Consider the following 21000-nt stretch of genomic DNA (forward strand, 5'->3'; position numbering starts at 1 on the left):
AAGTAGCTTACATGTCTTTCTATGCATGTTCTAGTTCCTGATTAAATCGCAATCATAAAGTCAAATTTACCGTTAAAACCTTGACTTTTCCATCAGTGCCAAATTTTATCAGAAGTTACCTTCCTCTTGGAAAGTTAGACTGAAATTCTTTTCTCCAAACTAAAGATGTCATTGATTTATTCTCAGTAATTAATTCAGTCTATTGTTTTACTACTAATTGCTTTTACCTTACTTTGTAACATGACCAATTTTTCTCCCCATCACCCCCCTCCCCCCACTTCCTAATACCTTGCATTCTGGTTGCTCAATCCCTCAATGTACCCTCTCCTTCATCACACCCCACCCCTATCCTATCCCCATCTTCTCTCTTTTCTTGCAGGGCAAGATAAATTTCCATACCCCTATCCTTGTAATTCTTATTTCCTGATTATAAGCAGTAAAATTTCTTAACATTTGTTTCTACTACTTTGAATTCCAACTTCTCTCCCTCCCCCCCCCCAGCCCCACTAAGAAGGGAAGCAATTCAATACAGATTACACATGTGTTGTTTTGCAAAAGACTTCCATAGTAATCATGTTGTGTAATACTAATTATATTGCCCTCTGACCTACCCTATACTCCTTATTCCCCCCCTCTACAATTGACCTTGTCCCTTCTCGAAAGTGTTTATTTCTAGTGACTCCCTTCTCCCATTTGCCCTCCCTTCTGACATTCCCTTCGCTCCACTTGTTGCGTCCTCTCCTACTTTCCTGTGGTGTGATATAAATTTTTATATCAGATTTAGTGAGCATATGTTATTCCTGCCTTCAGCCACATGTGGGGAAAGTAGCTTTATTTCCGCCCCCCTCCCCTTCTCCCTTATCTCCTCTATTGAATAAGATTTTTCTTATCTCTTTTATGAGTTATAGCCTGCCCCATTTCATTACTCCCTTTCTCACCCCTTAATTTTTATTTTATTTTATTTTTGTGTGTGTGTGTGTGTATGTGTATATCATCTCTTCTGATATAACACACCCTGTACTCTCTATGTGTTTGTGTGTGAGTGTGTGTGTACAATCTCTCCAACTACCCAAATACTGAGAAAAGATTCAAGAGTTAAAAATATTTTCTTTCCATGTAGTAATGTAAGCAGTTCAGCTTTAGAGAGTCTTTTATGATTTTTTTTTCTCCCCTGTTTACCTTTTCATGCTTCTCTTGATTCTTGTCTTGGGAAGTCAAAATTCTAAATACAGATCTGGTCTTTTCCTCATCATGAACTCTTCAAATTTGTCTCTGTCACTGAATGTTCATTTTTTCTCTTGAAGTATTATATTCAGATATGCTGGGTAGGTGATTCTTGGCTTCAGTCCCAGTTCCTTTGACTTCTGAAATATCCTACTCTGAGCCCTTCATTCATTTAATGTTGAAGCTGCCAGATCCTGTGTTATCCTGATTGTATTTCCACAATACTTAAATTGTTCCTTTCTAGCTGCTTGCAGTATTTTCTCCTTGATCTGGGAACTCTGAAATTTGGCCACAGTATTCCTGGGAGTTTCTCTGTTCGGGTTTCTTTCAGGGGGTGAGGGATGAATTTTTTTCAATATCCATTTTGCCCTCTGATTCTGTAACATCAGGGCGGTTTTCCTTGATAATTTCATGAAAGATAGTATCTAGGCTCTTTTTTTTGATCATAGTTTTCAGGTAGCCCAATAATTTTTAAATTATTTCTCCTGGATCTATTTTCCAGGTCAGCTGTTTTTCCAATGAGTTCTTTCACATCATTTTTATTTTTTTAAATTTTTGGTTTTGTTTACTAACTTCTTGGTTTAACTCATAGTCATTCTTTTCCCTGGACTCAATTCTCTCTTTCAGTGAATTATTTTGTTCAGTGAGCTTTGAACCTTCTCCTCCATTTGGCTAATTCTGCTTTTTAAAACCTCCTTCTCCTCATTGGCTTTTTGGACCTCTTTTCCCAATTGAGTTAGCCTCTTTTTAAAGCTGCTATTTTCCTCAGCGTTTTTTTTGTTCTCCTTTAGTAAGCTGCTAACTTGATTTTTAAGGTCTTCTAATGCCGGGGCCAAGTTTAAGTCCCCTTTGGAGGAAGAGCCTTTGACTTCCTCTGACAGTATGCCTTGTTTTACTTCATCCAAACGGATGGGGGGAGACACCTGTTCCCCAGGAAAGTAACCTTCTGTGGTCTTATTTTTTTTTCTCCCTTTTCTGGGTATTTTCCCAACCAGTTACTTGACTTCTGAGTTTCCTCTCCATACCCACCTCTCCTCCAGTTCTGCCCAGCTAGCATGAGGATGAGATTCAAATGTTGCTTCCCAGCGTCAGGGCTTTGGGTGGGGGCAGGGCTGCTATTCAGTGTGAGATTAAGTTCAGGTGCTCAGGTCGGGTCACAGCCGCCACTCAGGGCTCACTTCCCTCCTGGGGTTTACGAGGAGGCCTTCAACAATGGATCTGAGCTCCTGCCTGCTTTTGGAGCCCCTGTCTGCTGCTGCCTCCGCTACTACCTCCCGAAGGGGCCTGAGTTATGGGGACACCCCACTCCCCTCTCAGCAAGCCAAAAAGACTCTCTCACTGACCTTTGGTGCCTGTGGGTGGAGGGACCTGTGCTGCCACTGGAGATTCTGTCCCTGAAGCCTGCTTGGAACTGCTCCCCTCGGTGCCACATGGCCAAGGCAGGGCTGGGGTCTGCTCCAGGTCTGGTGTGCGACAGACCTTTCTTGTCAGTTTTTCAGGTCTCCCTGGAACAGAAATCTCCTCCACTCTGTTGTTCTGTGGCTTCCGCTGCTCCAGAATTTGTTGGGAGCTCTTCTTTACAGGTATTTTATGGGCTGTGGGTTAGGAGCTAGCGCATATGTGTGTCTTTCTATTCTGCCATCTTGGCTCCTCCCCCCCTCAGTTGTTTTTCCAATGAGATATTTCACATTGTCTTCTATTTTTCATTCTTTTGGTTTTGTTTGATAATTTCTTGGTTTCTCATAAAGTCATTAGCTTCCGTTTGCTCCATTCTAACTTTTAAAGAACTATTTTCTTCAGTGAGCTTTTGAACCTCCTTTTCCATTTGACTAATTCTGCTTTTTAAAGCATTTTTCTCCTCATTGGCTTTTTGGACCTTTTTTGCTATTTGGATTAGTCTCTTTTTAAAGGTGTTATTTTCTTCAGCAGTTTGGTTTTTTTTGGGGTCTCCTTTAGCAAGCTGTTGACTTGCTTTTCATGATTTTCCTGCATTGCCCTCATTTCTCTTCCCAATTTTTCCTCCACCTCTCTTATTTGATTTTCAAAATCCTTTTTGAGCTCTTCCATGGCCTGAGACCATTTCATATTTTTTTGGAGGTTTTGGGTGTAGAAGCCTCGACTTTGATGTCTTCCTCTGGTGGTATGCTTTGTTCTTCCTCATCTGAAAGGATGGATGAAAATACCTTTTCACCAAGAAAGTAACCTTCTATAGTCTTTTGTGGGCATCTTCCCAGCCAGTTACTTGTCTTTTGAGTCCTTTGCCAAATGGAGGTTATACTCTAGGGACCACCCTGGGGCAGTGTCTACCACCTCCCTCCTTACTCAAGTGAAAGAGCTTTCTCTCTAACCTTTGAAGGTGTCTTTGGCATTTGTTGGTTGAGAAATCTGGTAATCCCCGCTGCAATCCATGATTTCATGCCCTGAAGCCTGCTCCAGTCCTGTCTGTGGCTTAGGTTGGGCTGTACTCTGCTCTGAGCCTGGTGCAATAGACTTTTCCTGTCGGCCTTCCAGGTTGTCTCTGGCTGGAAATTTTTTTCACTCTGTCCTTTTGTGACTTCTGTTGCTCTAGAATTTGTTTAGAGTCATTTGTACAGGTATTTTATGTACTATGGGGGAAGAGCTACAGCAGGTCCGTCTTTCTACTCTACGACCTTGACTCTACCCTCCTCCCCCCTTTTTCCTTTTCCCCATCTGCTGATGTTATCCCTACTGCCTACAAATACCCTTATACCTTCCCATTTTGAAAAATTCCTCACTTGATCCTACCATCCCTGGTAATTACTGAATGTCATCATCTATCTTTTCCAAAACAGTACTCATTATCTTTCCCCCTAAACCCTCACATCTTCTGGCTCCAAATTATTTTCCATATTTATCATATATGAGGCAACTAAGTGGAACAGTAGATAGACTGTAGGACTTCTATCAGAAAGACTTGAATTCAAATCCTACCTTAGACACTTACTAGCTCTGTGACCCTGAGCAGGTCACTTAACCTGTTTGTGCCTCAGTTTTCTCTTTCGTAAAATGGGATAGTAATAGCACCTATCTCATAAGATTGTTATGAGGTTCAAATGAGTTTATGTGTGTAAAGTACCATTTTGCTGTCTGTCTCCCCATGTTTATAATACTCTTTATCCTTCTTGTCCCCATCTCCATCAGTACTTAGCTCAAATCCCACCTTTTGCAGGAAAGCTTTTCCATTATTCCTACTCTTCTGCCCCTCTGTGATTATCTTCCAGATACTCTTGATGTATCTATTTACACATTGTTTCCCTATTAGAATGTAAGCTTATTGAGGAATGGGACTTTATTTTTGTCTTTCTTTGTATCTCTAGTGCTTAGTACTTTGTTTGGCACATAGGAGGTGAGTAAAAAAATGCTTGTTGACTAATTAACTGTTTAAATCTTTATATTAACTGTTTAATTAATTAATTAATTAATTAATTAACTGTTTAAATTAACTGTTTAAATCTTTATATTTGCATCCCTGTCACCTAGCACAGTGCCTAATACATTGAATGGGTTTATATGCTTGTTGATCGATTGAGGTGCCAAAAGGTCAAATACGCCACTCCTAGGTTAGAAAAAGTTATAAGATTTCAGGACTGGTAGGCTGCATTACTCTGTAGGCAGCAATTACAGTTGTAATTTCTCCTCTTCTTTATATGATTCTCTGGCTTTCTTTCTTGTATTTCTCTTGTTGGTTCTTCTCCAGATTCACTTCGTGGGATGAAGAGAATGTTTCATGAATGTTGAAGGGTTTTGGGAAGAGCTGTCCTCCCTGACATTCTGATTGCTCTGCCATCTTTCCTGGAAGACCTGTTCTCTTCTAATCTGTTTTTCTCCTTGGACACCTTCCTGATGAATGATTTCTGCATAAGAATTTTAAAATAATATCATAATAGTAATCAATAGCTGACATTTATATAATGCTTACTATGTGCAAGGCATTGTGCTAAGTGCTTTACAAATATTATCTCATTTGATTCTCACAATAACCCTAGGGGTTAGATGCTGTTATTATTTGTTTTTTAAAAATTATTTTATGTTTTAAGTTTTCTATAATCACTTCCATATATCTTAGATTTTTTTTTCTTCCTCCCCCTATTTCACCCCTCCCTCAGATGGCATGCAGTCCTATATAGGTTCTACACATACATTCCTATTAAATACATTTTCACCTTAGTCATGATGCATAGAATTAAAATGAATGTGAGAAACAATAAAACAAAACAAAACAAAGCAAAACATAACGCAGGAGAAAAATGGTCTGCTTCATTCTTCAATCCAACTCCATAGTTCTTTCTCTGGTGGTGGAAGACTTTTTGCCTTGAGTCCATTGGGAATTTTTTTAGTTCCTTGCATTGCTATGAAGGACTAAGTCTACCAGAAAAATTCATCGCACACTGTGGTTGTTACTGTGTCCAAAGTTCTCCTGGTTCTGCTCCTTTCACTCAGCATCAGTTCATATAAGTCCTTCCAGGCCTCTCTGAAGTCTTCCTGTTCATCCTTCCTTATAGCACAGTAGTATTCCACTACATTCATACACCACAACTTGTTAAGCCATTCCTCAATTGATAGGCATCCCCTTGATTTCCACTTTTTGGCCACCAAAAAGAGAGCTGCTATAAATATTTTTATACATGTGGGACCCTTTCCCATTTTTATGATCTCTTTGGGATACAGTTCTAGAAGCGATATTGCTGGTCAAAGGGTATGCACATTTTTTTAGCCCTTTGGGGCGTATTTCCAAATTGCTCTCCTGAGTGGAGCTCACAGCTCCACCAACAATAAATCAGTGTTGCAACTCTCCCACATCTTCTCCAGCATTTATCATCTTCCTGTTTTGTCATGTTCGCCAATCTCATGGGTGTGATGTGGTACCATGGAGTTGTTTTGATTTTCATCTCTCTAATCAGTAGTGGTTTAGAGCCTTTTATCATATGGCTATAGATAACTTTAATTTTTTCTTCTGAAAACTGCCAGTTCATATTCTTTGACCATTTATCATTTGGACAGTGACTTGAATTCATGTAAGTTTGACTCAGTTCTCTATATATTTTAGAAATGAGGACTTTATCATAGATAGTAGTTGCAAAAATTCTTTCCCAATTTTCTCCTTTCTTCCTAATCTTGGTTGCATTGGGTTTGGTTGTACAAAAACTTTTCAGTTTAATGTAATCAACATTTTCCATATTATACTTCATAATGTACTTTATCTCTTATTTGGTCAACAGTTTCTCCATTCTCCATAAATCTGACAAATACACTATTCCTTTCTCCCCTAAGTTGTTTATAGTATCAATCTTTATACCTAGATCATGTATCCATTTAGACTTTATTCTTCTATCTGGGATCAGGTATTGGTCTATGCCCACTTTCTACCACACTGTTATCCAGTGTTCCCAGTGATTTTTGTCAAACAGTGAGTTCCTGTCTCAGAAACTGGGGTCCTTGGGTGTATCAAACAGTTGATTGCTATATCTGTTGACTATGGGGTCTTGAGTACCTAACCTATTCCATTGGTCTACCCCTCTGTTTCTTAGCCAGTACCAAGTGGTTTTGATAATTGCTGCTTTATAATACAATTTGAGATCTGGTAGGAATAGGTCACCTCCCCTAGCATTTCTTTTCAGTAGTTCCCTTGAAATTCTGGACCTTTTGTTTTTCCAGATGAATTTTGATATAATTTTTTATAGCTCTAGTAAGTAATTATCTGGTAGTTTCATTGGTATGGCACTGAATATGTAAATTAATTAAGGTAGAATTGTCAGTTTTATTACATTGCCTCAGCCTACCCAAGAGCAACTGATATTTTTCCACTTATTTATATCTGACACTATTTGTGCGAAAAGCATTTTGTAATTGTGTTTATATAGTCTCTGGGTTTATTTTGGCAGGTAGACTCCCAGATATTTTATAGTGTCTACTATAGCTTTAAATGGGATTTCTCTTTCTGTCTCTTGCTGTTGGGCTTTGTTGGTAATATATAGAAATGCAGAAGATTTGTGTCGATTTATTTTGTGACCTGCAGCTTTGCCAACATTGTTTATCATTTCAAGTGGTTTTTTACTTGATTCTGGGATGTTCTAAGTATATCATCATATCATCTGCAAATTGTAGTAGCTTAGTTTCTTCTTTGCCTACTCTAATTCCTTCAGTTTCTTTTTCTTCTCTTATTGCTACAGCTAACATTTCTAGTACCATGTTGAATAATAGTGGTGATAATGGACATCCTTGTTTCACCCCTGATCTTATTGGAAATGCATCTAGCTTATCCCCATTATATATAATGCTTGCTTATGGTTTTAGGTAGATATTTTTTATTCTTTTTATGGAAAGTGCCATTTAGTCCTGTGCTTTCCAGTGTTTTCAATAGGAATGGATGTCAAAAGCTGTTTCTGCATCTATTGAGATAATCATGTGGTTTCTGCTAGTTTTGTTGTCGATATGATCAATAATGCTGATAGTTTTCCTAATATTGAACAAGCCCTGCATTCCTAGTATAAATCTTACGTGATCATAATGTATTAGTCTCATGATAATTTTCTGTATTCTTTTTGCTAATACCTTATTTAAAATTTTTGCGTCTATATTCATTAGAAAAATTGGTCTATAATTTTCTTTCTCTATTTTGGCTCTTCCTGGTTTAGGTATCAGTACCTTATTTGTATCATAAAAAGAATTTGGTAGAACTCCACCAATTTCCCCTAGTAGTCTATAATATATTGGAATTAACTGTTCTTTAAATGTTTGACAGAATTTTCTTGTAAATCCTTCTGGCCCTGGAGATTTTTTCCTAGAGAGTTCATTGATGGCTTGTTCAATTTCTTTTTCTGAGATTGGGTTATTTAAATTAAATTCTGCTAATCTGGGCAATTTATATTTTTTAAAATATTCATTCATCTCACTTAGATTGTTGATTTTGGGTGAAGTTGGGTGAAGAAATTTCTAATTATTGTTTTAATTTACTCCTTGTTGGAGGTGAGTTCACCCTTTTCATTTTTGGTGTTGGTAATTTGGTTTTCTTTTTTTTAAATCAAATTGACCAAAAATTTATGAATTTTATTGGTTTTTTTCATAAAACCAACTCTTCCTTTATTTATTAGTTCAATAGTTTCCTCTATTTCAATTTTATTAATCTCACCTTTGGTTTTCAGTATTTCTAATTTGGTATTTACTTGGGGATTTTCATTTTGTTCTTTTTCTAGCTTTTCCACCTTCATGCCCAATTCATTTATCTCCTCTTTCTCTATTTTATTCATGTAGACATTCAAAAATATGAAACTTTCCCTAAGAACTGCTTTTACAGTATCCCATAAGTTTTGATAGGTTGTCTCATTATTGTCATTCTCTTGAATGAAGTTTTTCATTGTTTCTATGATTTGTTGTTTAAACCACTCATTGTTCAGGATTAGCTTATTTAATTTCCAATTGATTTTGGGTTTATCTTTCCATGCCCTTTTATTACATATAATTTTTATTGCATTATTATCTGAGAAGGATGCATTAACTATCTCTGCTTTTCTGCACTGGATTGTGAGATTTTCATGTGCTTGTACATCGTCAGTTTTTATATATGTGTCATATACCACTGAGAAAAAGATATATTCCTTTCTATCCTCATTCAGTTTTCTCCAGAGCTCTATCATATCTGTCTTATCCAGAGTTTTATTCACCTCCTTAACTTCTTTCTTGTATATTTTGAGCTTAAATTTATCAAGTTCAGAGAGGGGGCAGTTGAGGTCCCCCACTTGTATAGTTTTGCTGTCTATTTCTTCCTGTAACTCCTTTTGCCTTCTTCTCTAAGAATCTGGATTCTATACCACTTGAAGCATATGTGTTTAGTAATGACATTGCTTCATTATCTGTGTTGCTTTTCAGCAGGATATAATTTCCTTCCTTATCTCTTTTGATTAGATCTATTTCTGCTTTTACTTTGTCTGAGAGTAGGATTGCTACTTCTGCTTTTTTTACATCAGCTGAAGCACAATATACTCCACTCCAAACTTTTCCCTTTACCCTGTGTGTATCCCCTCATTTCAAATGTAAACAGTGTATTGTTGAATTGTGGTTTTTAATCCATTGTATTGTCCTCCGTTTTATGGGAGACTTCATCCCATTCACAGTTATAATTACTCTCTGTGTCTTTCCCTCCATCCTGTTTCCCCTTGTTTATGCTTTTAATTCGCCCTTTTCCTCCACTGTAGCATTTTAATTTTTGTCCACTGCCTCCCTCAGTCTTGCTTCCCCTTTTCCGCCCCCCTCCTTTTTTCTCCTCTTTTCCCTTACTAATTCTTCCCTACCTTTTCCTTCCCCTTTCCCCTGCTCCTGCCTGTAGAGCTAGTTAATTTTCTATACTTAACTGAGTTTTTTGTTTCCTCCTTGAACCAAATCAGAAGAGCGAATCTCCCCTCTTTCCCTCTCCTGTAATATATTTTTGTGCCTCTTCCTGTGATGTAGTTTACCATTTTCTGCCTCCTCCTTTTCACATCCCACGTTCCAATTCCTTTGCACCCTGAAATCACATTTTTATAATCACATCATTTACTCTATGCTCACTCCCTCTATCTATGCATATTCCTTTTATATATCATAATAAATACACAATTCTCAAGATTAACAAGTATTATCTTCCCTTATAGGGATGTATAAAGTTTACCCACATTGAATAACAGTTTTATTTTTTCCCCCATTTACCTTTTTATGCTTCTCTTGAGACTTGTGTTTAAAGATCAAATTTTCTGTTGAGCTCTGGCCTTTTCATCAGGAAGGTCTGGAAATCCCTTATTTCATTGAATGTTCATCTCCTTGCCTGAAATATTATGCTCAATTTTGCTGGGTAATTGATCCATTTTTGTAGTCCCAGCTCCTTTGTCTTAAGGAATATTATATTTCAATTGCTTGGGTCTTTTAATGTGGAAGCTGCAAAATCCTGTATGATCCTGACTGTAGCTCCTCAATATTTAAATTGTTTGTTTCTGGCTGCCTGCAGTATTTTCTCCTTTCCTTGATAGTTCTGGAATTTGGCAACAGTATTCCTTCATATTTTTAGTTTGGGATTCCTTTCAGGGGCTGAACAGTGGTTTCTTTTATGACCATTTTGCCCTCTGGATCTTGGACTTCTGGGCAGTTTTCCTTGATGATTTCTTGGAAGATATTGTCCAGGCTCTTTTTTTCATGATGACTTTCTGGTAGACGAATAATTCTTAGGTTTTCTCTCCTGGATCTGTTTTCCAGGTCCTTTGTTTTTCCAGTATTTTACATTTTCTTCTATCTTTTCATTCTTTAGATTCTGTTTGACTGATTCTTGATATCTCATAGAGTAATCAGCTTTTACTTGCCTGTTCTAATTTTTATCAAATTGTTTTCTTCAGTTAACTTTTGCATCTTCTTTTCCATCCGTCCAGTTGTTCCTTTTAAGGAGTTATTTTCTTCAGTTAGTTTTTGTACTTCTTTTTCCGTTTGTCCAGTTTTCCCAGTTAGGTTTTGTGCTTCCTTTTCCATCAGTTAATTTTCCTTTTAAATCCTTCTGATTTCTTCTTTCATATTTTTAAAATCATTGGCTAGTTTTTCTTCTGTCCTCCTAATTTGGCTTTTAAAATGTCTTGACCTCTTCCAAGAATGCTCTTTGTGCTTGAGACTTGTTCATATTCCCTTCTGAAGTTTCAGATTTTCGATGTTGCCCTCTTTGGCATTTGTGTTTTGGTCCTTGTCCCCATAAAAAGATTCTGTGGTGTTATCTTCTCTGGTTTGCTTCTTGCTCATGATGATTGCTCTTTTCCTGACCTTTTAAGTGGACCTTTGCTTCTTGGGTACAGGAGGTTCTGTCCCACCGTTCTTGTGCTTAGAACTTGAGGCTTTTTGTATTGTGGCCTCTGGTTCTTTTAACTCTAAGCTAGAATCCAGCAGCTTACTTGGTGCTGAGCTAGCTGATGTGCCAAAACAGAGGGCAGGTGAAGTCTTTTTGAATTGCCCTGGAGTTACCCTGGTGCTGCCAGGATTAAGTATGGATGGAGGAGTGATCTGGCCATAGGAGGTCTCCTCTCCTGAACACAGGTAGGCTCAGTGGTTGGTGAACCCAGTTTGTACTAGTGTCTTCCCCATTCCCCTGGCTGTGCTGAGGCATGCCTGGGATCTTGGTATTGGTGATTGCAGACTTCACCCCTGCTTCGGCTCAGGATCTCTTCCCGGTTTGCTCCTCCCAGTTTGCTGAGGTGCGAATGTCAGGGACAGCTCCAGCCCTGCACTGGTCTCCTTTAGCCACAGCAAGAGGGGAACCCCCCTTGGGATTTTCCTAGCCTTATGGGCTAAGAGACTGTTTATCCCATCTGCTGATCCCACTGTTCCAGGATTTTTCCTGGTGTAATACTCTATGGGTTTTTCATGGTCAACAAGGGGAGTGGTAGGACATTTACTGATCACTCCACCATCTCAGCTTCTGGAAGTTCAAGTAGGTGATTTACAGAAATTTATTCTGCGGGCTGATAGTCTCGTGAGTGGCTAATACAGTTACCTGGGATTCTATAGTTCTCCCTCACTCAGTTCCGCTGGACTCCAGTCCTGGGCTGTTATGTTTGAGGATTCCACAGTGAGGCTGCTGCTTCAGACCACCCTTGGCTTCCTGCTTGGCTTTGCTGTGGTGGGGTCTGTGCTGGTACATCCCGTGTACTGTCTGCTCTTCCAGCCCCATGCAACAGATCCTTCCCATCAACCTTCCAGTCTGTCCTGGGTTAGAAATCTGCCACAGCTTGTCTCCTATTGGATTCTGCCCCTCTGAAATTTGATCAGATTCTCTTTTTAGAGGTATCTGAAGAAATTTGTCTTAGAGCTTAGGTAAATAGTTGCTCTCTTTCTGCCATCTTGACTTTGCCTCCCTGATTCTATTGTCTTAGTTTTACAGATGAAGAAACTATGGCAAAGAGAGGTTAAATGACTTTCTCTGGGTTAGGCAGCTAAGTGTCTGAGGCCAGATTTAAACTTAGGTCTTTCTGATTTTAGACCTGGTGCTCTTTCCATTGCCCTACCTCACCGCCAATACGGTTATTCAGTTCAACTGTCCAAATATTTATTAAGCTCCAATTATGTGTCAGACACTTTTTAGAACCCAAGGTTACAAAGACATGTGATATTTTGAGCTGGAAAAGACTTCAGGGTTCATCCGTTTCAGTGCTTCTGAAAGTGTGGGAAAGTGTGGAGAAAATTTAGCAACAGTAAAAGATTTCTTAATGTGCGATGACCCAAAGTTAATTAAAAATCAATTGCACAATAAATCTGAGGTGTTTCTGGCAGTATTTGCCCGTGTTGTATTGCATAACTTTGTTGAAGCCTTGGTTATAAACACAAAGTGTGTGTAGTTTGCACTGCACATGCCCTCAGGCCATGGAATGCCAGCTAATGATGCCTGAATAGGAAAAGAGCTCAAGAATAGAAAAAGTTTAAGATGTCCTGATCTAGTTGAACCCTCTCATTTTATAATTTAAAGATACCATAGTGATTTTCCCAAGATCCCTGTAACAGAGTTGGGATTTGATCTCTTGAACCTCCCACCACAAACCCGTTTTCATCTCAGTTTTTTTCTCCCCACTCTTTCTATCTTGTCTTCTGGTTCCCACTGAGACCTGGTCACATCTAATGACACAGCCTTCTTGGTCTCCCTATCCTGGACTGGATACAGTTTTCATTCATTCTTCCTGTTTCACTGATGTAGGTGAGGAAGTTGGAATACTCCTGGTGCCTTATTGTCATTTCTGTCTTTTTCTGCCACTGTCATTCAGTAACCTTTTCCTTTGAAATTTACTAAATCTTTATATATTACTCAATGAAAATCTTGTTAGAAGTGGTTTACAAACCCCCAGGACTCTTCCCTTCTTTCTTCAATGGGTTCAGTGCTTGGGTCACAGTCTTTCTGTCCTCCTCTCCTCCTGTCCTCTAATTAGGGAACTTCAACATATATAGATAGTTCTTCAGACGCCCTATCCTTCAAGTTCCTTAGCTAAGTCATTCCACAGAATTTAATCCTCTACCCCGTCTCAGCTACTCAGAAAGATTGTCATACCCTTGATCTTGCCAAATATACCAAATAACCAGTTTCCATATTCATAAACTCCCTTATCTGATTACAATCTGTTGCTATTCCAACTCTCCCTGTGCCTTGCCATTCCAGTCCCTCTTCTTTATCCATACTGTGACTTCCAGTTGCTCAACTCCTTCTTTCCAAGGCTGTCACTTCTGTAGTAGCTACATTCTCTTCCTTCCTCAGTTTGATCACATGGTAAACCCATTTGACTACATGGTCTTCTTCTGTTGAATCCTTTTAACTCCTTATTGATCTTGCCCTAAGTCTCAGTCTTGTCTCACTCCCACCATCTTTTGCCTTTGGTCCTACATATGCTGCTTAATGGAGTGGGAGAAAATCAAGCAGCCATGCTGCCTGGGTCCACTGTTACGTTACACAATTTCAGTCTCCTTTCCTCTTTCCTGTCCGCCCCCTTTGTTCCCCCAAGGCCATCCTTTTACACTTCCCTAATGAGCTCACTCTCTTACCACAGTTAGTCTTCTCACTTTTTTTCTCTCTCCTCAGATGTCACATTGATCTACCCTCTTAGCTGGTAATATTGCCTCACATTTTACTTTAAAAAACTGAAGCTGTTTCCCTTAAGAGATCCCTTTTATCCTATCTTCTTCATTTCACATCACTCATATGCCTTCTGCCACTATATCCTCCTTCAACCCTGTATGACATACTGAGGTGACTCTTCTTGTTAAGGCAAACCCTCTATATGTACAAGTATTTCAGTTCTGTTCTGTGTATAAGATTAACCCCTCTGTCATCCTCACTGTTTCACTTCAAAGATTCCCTCTCTACTCGTTACTCCCCTACTATCTACAGACATACTCATGTCTCCCCTTTCCTCAAAAAACTCTCATTTGATGGACCCATATCCACCTTACCTTCTATAATAGGTGCCTCCACTTCTCTTCTCTCTCTTCTTAACTTTCTGCAATCTGCCTTCTGATCTTGTCATTCAACCAGAATGGCCATCTATAACGTTACCAGTGCTTTCATAGTTGTCAAATACAGTGGCCTTTTCTCACTCCTCATCTTTCTTGACCTCTCTGCAGGCTTTTACACTGTGGATAACCTTTTCCTTAATACTCTTTCTCTCTAGGGTTTCTTTATACTTTCTCTTCTTATTGTCCTCTTGCTTATCAGAAAACTTCTTAGTCTCCTTTTGTGTCTTAATCCAGGTCATGCCTGCTACTTGTGGGTATCCCACAAGATTCTTCCTTGTACCCTTATCCCTTTGTATTATTTGGAGATCTCATCAGCTCTCTTGCATTAAATTGTTATCTCTGTGCTGATGATTCTTAAATCTACTTATTCAGCCTTGACCTCTCTGTTCAGTTTCCAGTTTCTCATTTCTGCCTGCCCATTGGACATTCGATCTGGGCATGCAATAAACATTTCAACTCATTATGTCCAAAACAGAGCTCATCTTTTCCCTCAAACCTTCTCCTCTTCTTGACTTCCTTCTTAATTTTGAAGATACCATGCATCCTGTCCCCCAAGCTCACAAACTAGGTTTTATCCTCAACTCTCTTACCTTCCATATCTAGTCAGCTGCTGAGGGTTGACAATTTTACCTTTCTAACTTATCTCAAATATGCCTCTTCTGTCCTACCATCACTCTGGTACAGGCCATCATCACCTCATGTCTGAATTATAGTTATTATTTTTGCACAATGAAACTGCAAATTTATTATGTACAACTTGCTATTCCTTTTAAATATATTATAAAATTATTGTGTAACTTTATTTCTTTTTTCCCTTTTTTTATTCTCCTCTCCTATTCCCCGCCCCCTGAGATAGCTACCATTTAGATGCAAATGCCTTTCATCCATCCATCCATCCATCCGTCCATCTATCCATCTATCCATCTGTCTTCTATCTTTCTATTCATATATATTATATGTAAAATCATGGTTTATACACTTCTATTTATCCATTCTTTCTCTAGATTCAGATAGTTCTTCCTTCATAAGTCCTTTGTAAGTAATTTGGCTGTTTCTAATAGTCAAAATGACCTAGTCATTCAAAGTTGTTCTTAAAATGGTATTGGAGTTACTGTATATACAACATTTTCTTTGTTCTGCTCATTTTGCTCTTCATTATTTCATTTCAGTTTATCCATATTTTTCTAAAATCAATGAGTCCATCATTTTTTATAGAACAGTAGTATTCCATCTCAATCATATACCACAACTTGTTTAGCCATTCCCCAGTTGATGGGCATCCCTGCAATTTCCCATTCTTTGACACCACAAAGAACATGTAAGTTCCTTTTCTTTCCCCAATCATCTTTTAAAATACTAAATAGTCATTGTTTCTATTTTACCCAGGAACCCTGAGGGTCTTCCCCTCCTACTTTAATTGTTTTTTTTTTTTTTGGTAAAGGGGTCATCCCTTTAGCAACTACTTAAAGAAACCTATTCATTGAATGGGTGTATCTCCCTCAAAAGTGAGAATACTATAAGACCTTAGCCTGAAAGGGCCAGGGTCTCACATTGCATCCTGGACCATCTCCAGCCATCCTGTTGAATATCAGGGCACTGGATTCAGATGGCTCTGGAGAAGAAGGTGAAGCTGGTGACCTTGTCCTCCCTCACTCAAATCAAAGTCATGTCATCACCTTGATGTCTTGGTCCTCTTAAGAATGAAGGACAAACATAACAACAACAATCATCTTTGGAAATAGACCTAATAGTGGTATTGCTGGGTTAAAGGATATAGGTAGTTTAATAACTCTTTGGGGATTATTCCAGAATGCTCTCCAAAATGATTAGATCATTTCATAGTTTCAGCAGTAATAAAGTAGTATCCCAGTTTTTCCACATCTCCTCCATCATTTGTCACTTTCCCCTTCAGTCATTTTAGCCAATCTGATAGGTGTAAAGTATCTCATGGTATTTTGAATTTTCATTTCTCTATTCAATAATGATTTAGAGCATTTTTATATGACTATGAATTGTTTTGATTTCTTCAGTGGAAAATTGCTTGTTCATGTCCTTTGAACATTTACAAATTGGGGAATGAATTGTATTATAGATTTGACAAAACTCTTTATACATTTGAGATATGAGACCTTTATCTGTCTATAAAGTCCTATCCCCCCCAATTTTCTGTTTTCCTTCTGATCTTGACTATGTTTATTTTTATAGAAACCTTATTATTTGATGTAATTGAAAGTATCCATGTTACACCTAACTTTGCACTCTTTTGCTTATTCATGTGTTACTTACATGTACATAAGTCTGATAGGTAATATGTTCCATGTTTTTCAGCTCTCTCTCTTTATATCTAGGTCATGTATCAATTTTGACCTTGTCTTGGTAAATGGTGTAAGATATTGCTCTATGCCCCATTTCTGTCATAGTGTTTTCTAGTTGTTCCAGTTGTTTTTTTTAAACCAAATATGAATTCTTATCCCCAAAATGTAAGTCTGTACACTTGTGAAAAACAAGGTTACTATATTCATTTGCTGTAGTAAGTTGTATTTCTACTCTGTACCACTGATCTACCTTTCTGTTTCTTAGCTAGTACCAGATAGTTTTGGTAATTACTGCCTTATAATGTAGTTTAAGATCTGGTACTGCTAATCCTTCTTCCTTTATATTTTTTTTTCATTATTTCTTTTGATATTCTTGACTTTTTCTTCTTCCAAATGAATTTTTTTGTTTTTTTCTATTTCAATAAAATAACTTTTTGGTAATTTAATTGGGATCGCATTGAATGTATAAAATAGTTTAGGTAAAGTTGTCATTTTTTTATATTGTCCTATCTCATGAACAATTAATATTTTACCAGCTATTTAATACTGATTGCATTTGTGTTTTTTTTTATAATTTTGTTCATATAGTTCCTAGGTTTATTTTGGCAGGTGTATTCTCAGGTATTTTATACTATCTAGAATTATTGTTATACATACCTAGACTGTTACAATCATCTGCTGGTTGGTCTCCATACCAAAAATCTCTCCCCACTTCACTTCATCATCCACTAAGCTGTCTGAGTGAACTTCCTAAAGTGCACCTGTTAACATATCACTCTCCCTTCTACTCAGTAAACTCCAGTGGCTCCCTGTTACCTCTAGGGTCAAATGTAAAATTCTCTGTTTGGTAATCAAACTCCTTCATAACCTCTGCTTTCTACCTCCTCTACCTCCCTTTCCTGTCTTTTTATACCTTATACTCCTCACCATCCTCACATAGTCTGTGATCCAGTTATATTGGTTTCCCAGGCAGCTAGGTTGCCCAGTGGACAGAGCACCAGGTTTAGAGTTAGGAAAACCTGAGTTCAAATCTCACCTCCCACACTTAATTTTCTGACCCTAAGAATATCACTTAACCTTTTTCTTAGTTTCCTTGAGTGTAAAATGGGAATAAATAATACCATTTACATTTTGCTATGAGAATCAAACAAGATAATATTTGTAAAGTACAAGAAATGTTTGTTGCCTTTCCCCTTCTTGACACTCTTCAGACACTCTTCAGAGTCTGGGTGTTCTAATTTGTGGTATATGGATGTGATAGAATAGTATTGTTCCATAAGAAATGATGAGCAGGTGGACTTCAGAAAACTTGCAAAGACTTACATGAACTGATGCCAAGTGAAGAGCAGAACCAGGAGAATATTGTATGCCCTAGCAGCAACATTTTGCAAGGGCTAACTTTTAATAGACTTAGCTCTTCTCAGCACTGCAAGGAACTAAAATAATTAATTCTAAAAGACTTGTGATGGAAAATGCTGTCCACATCCAGAAAAAGAACTAGGAGTCTGAATGCAGATTGAAGCATACTACTTACTCTCTCTCACTCTCTCTTTCTCTTTTGTTCTTTCTTGTGATTTCTCCCATTGGTTCTAATCCTTCTTAAAAATATGACTAATGTGAAAATATCTTTAGTATGAATATATGTATATGTCCTATATCAAATTGCATGTTATCTTGGCAAGGGGGAGGGGAAAGAAGGGGAGAAAATTTAGAGTTCAAAATCTTCTAGAAATGAGTGCTGAAAACTAATAAATAAATGAAGTTTTAAAAATAATCTGGATATTCTTATTTGCTATTCCCCATTCCTCAAATGCTCTCCCTTATCATCTTTGCCTTCTGGCTCACTTCAAGTCTCTGCTAAAATACTACCTTCTGTAAGGAAGCCTTTATTTTATCCCTCTTAATAAAGTACCTTCCCTATGTTGATTATTTCCGACTTACCCTCTGGGTGTGTATGTATGTATATATGTATGTATGTGTGTGTATATGTGTATGTGTGTATATGTATACGTATACATATACACACATACAAACAGATATATAGATATTGTTTGTTTTTACATAGTTCTTCACATGTTGTTTCTCCTATGAGTTCCTTGAGAGCAAGCACTGATATTTTGTATTTCTTTGTATCCTAGCCCTTAGTACACCACCTGGCACATAAGTAAGTGTTTAATAAATATTTATTGATGACAAAAAAAAAAAGTTTGACTGAAAGTCACATTGACAAGTAGGATGGCAACTTTCCTTGTCTTTTCTTACTCAAGCCATGGTTATTTTCATCATAGAGCATTACTTCCATGTTCTCTTACAAATTATACCCTTAGTACTTCTATCTGAAGTGGACAAAAAAAGTTATAGTGGCAGTATTAGAATTCAGGCTTAGCTTTCTGGACTTTACATATGCATTCAATGTTTGTTACTCATGCTTAATTAAATTGACATTTTCAACTATTTAGCTCCTGAGTGTTTCTATGTAGATAGAAATTCATTTTTCTGTTATATGGTTTGGAATAAGGCAAGGACATAAATGACTGTAAATTGATAAGACAGGAAGTGTGACATGCTTTGGATGATTGTATTTCGTATACTTTTACTTATTTATTTTTTTGTGCTCATTTTCAATGATTTGCTATCCTTTTTTTCTCTCCTTTCTTTCCAGCATTGTCAGTGAAGCAGGAGCATCAATCTACAGTGTCAGTCCTGAAGCTAACAAAGAGATGCCAGGCTTAGACCCTAATTTGAGAAGTGCCGGTAAGAAAACGCTGTTAGCCATTATAGTAAAAGTAAAGTTTGTGCTTTAAAAACAAAACAAAACATCTTATACGAAGTTGCCAACTAAGTTTCCAAGAGCATCTGCCGGAACAAAAGATAGTGCCAGCAAAACATATGGAAAGGGAGAGTAGTCATCAAATTTGTTGATGTTACAAAACTGGCCTTCATGAATAAAAAGATTAATAACCACTACTTTAGACCATTTACTTAAATAAAAAATACACTTTCAAATAGATTGCTTTCATAAGAATTGGCATATCAAAAACTGAGTAATAAAACTTAGAGTAGACATTTTTCAAGTGGAGTGTGTTAGGGAATGAAAATGTGATTTGTCACAAATATTGATAAAGGTTATCATATAGAATTTCACATTTCAAAAGTAGTGTGGTCATTTTGAAACGCTTGGTGATTTTATTGCATTGGCCTTCCTTAAGGATGATAATGTCATAATACATAAAAGTCTTGTGCCAGAGAGCTGGCCTCAGAGTCATGAATACCTACCTGAATTTGAATCTTGTCCCTAATATTTATTGGCTTTGACTTTGTGACCCTGGTCACATCACTTGACTGTTCACCTCCATAGACAACTCTGAAGACTGAAAGCTGCAGAGCCAATCCTCATGAACATTGGTAGTTGCACCAATAGGGGAAAAATCCTCTCCAAACCAATCACATTTATGTGAAATAGCTATTTCTGATGAGCTTAAAATATTAACAGAGATCATGTTGCTCCTAGATTCAACAAATTCATATGGGATGCTATAAGAGATTATAAAATACTTACTTACCTGTAAGTATATGTTAATTTTTGATTCACTGCTAAACTTAAAAACTTCATTAAAACAGACTCACTATATTCTTTGTATTATACCTCTTCTGTCTTGTTGAATAAATTCAACATTTATTTTTATGACAGGGCCCTGGGGTAACAAAGATGCAAAATTTCATTCTCCAGATGTTTATAAAATGTTTTCTATGTGGATGACATGGTCCTTGCCATGAAAAGGATGTTTTAATCTAGAAGCAAAGATAAGGCAGGGACATAAGAGGTATGATATACTATGGAAGATCGTATTAGGAAGATATTGTTTCTGGTTAAGAAGAACAAACATGATTTCTTCCACAAAGGAAGAACTTAATAAATGCTTCTTGAGTAATTGATTCTTGTAAAAGATGGCATCTGATGCCATCTTAAATGATGGAATGGTTTTTAATAGGTGCAGCTGGAGGGTGAGTGCATTCAAGAAAAAGGGGAAATCATGAGCAAAAGAATAGAGGTAGGAAACAGTGAATTTGAGGGATAATAGGTTGTTCAGTTTGACTTAACATTCATGTGTGATTGGGAAGTAACGGTGCCTGAAGGAAGGATTATAGCAAATATGAAAGGCTTTCTTCCTTTCATCTTTCTCTTCTATGTTGCTTAGAAATCTTACTTGGTAAACATTACCACTCACATGTATTGGTCCAATAACCAAGACAGAAAGGGAGAAGGAATAAGGGTAGTGTGATTTCTAGATTCAGTGTCATAGGAAATCCTTAGCTTCCCTTTTTAAAATTTTCAGTAAATAATGCTAGGGTTACATTAGGATAGATGGAAAATTAGACAAAACCTTTCCTCTGTTTTTTTTCTAATTATTTTTACAAAGTTACTATCCCTGGAAAATTC

At 37.4% G+C, this 21000-nt stretch overlaps 1 protein-coding gene across 7 annotated transcripts in view; it reads left to right on the forward strand.

Annotated features, from left to right (window-relative positions):
• The window catches only part of SRBD1 (S1 RNA binding domain 1), a 348418-nt gene that overhangs the window by 167321 nt on the left and 160097 nt on the right, over nt 1-21000 (forward strand). For all 7 annotated transcript variants that reach the window (XM_072635709.1, XM_072635712.1, XM_072635714.1 and 4 more), the window contains one exon: nt 19222-19313. In XM_072635709.1, the coding sequence (XP_072491810.1) occupies nt 19222-19313 (92 nt within the window). The remainder of the gene's footprint in view (nt 1-19221; nt 19314-21000) is intronic.

Source organism: Notamacropus eugenii, chromosome 1, assembly GCF_028372415.1.
Source record: "Notamacropus eugenii isolate mMacEug1 chromosome 1, mMacEug1.pri_v2, whole genome shotgun sequence".
NCBI lineage: Eukaryota > Metazoa > Chordata > Mammalia > Diprotodontia > Macropodidae > Notamacropus > Notamacropus eugenii.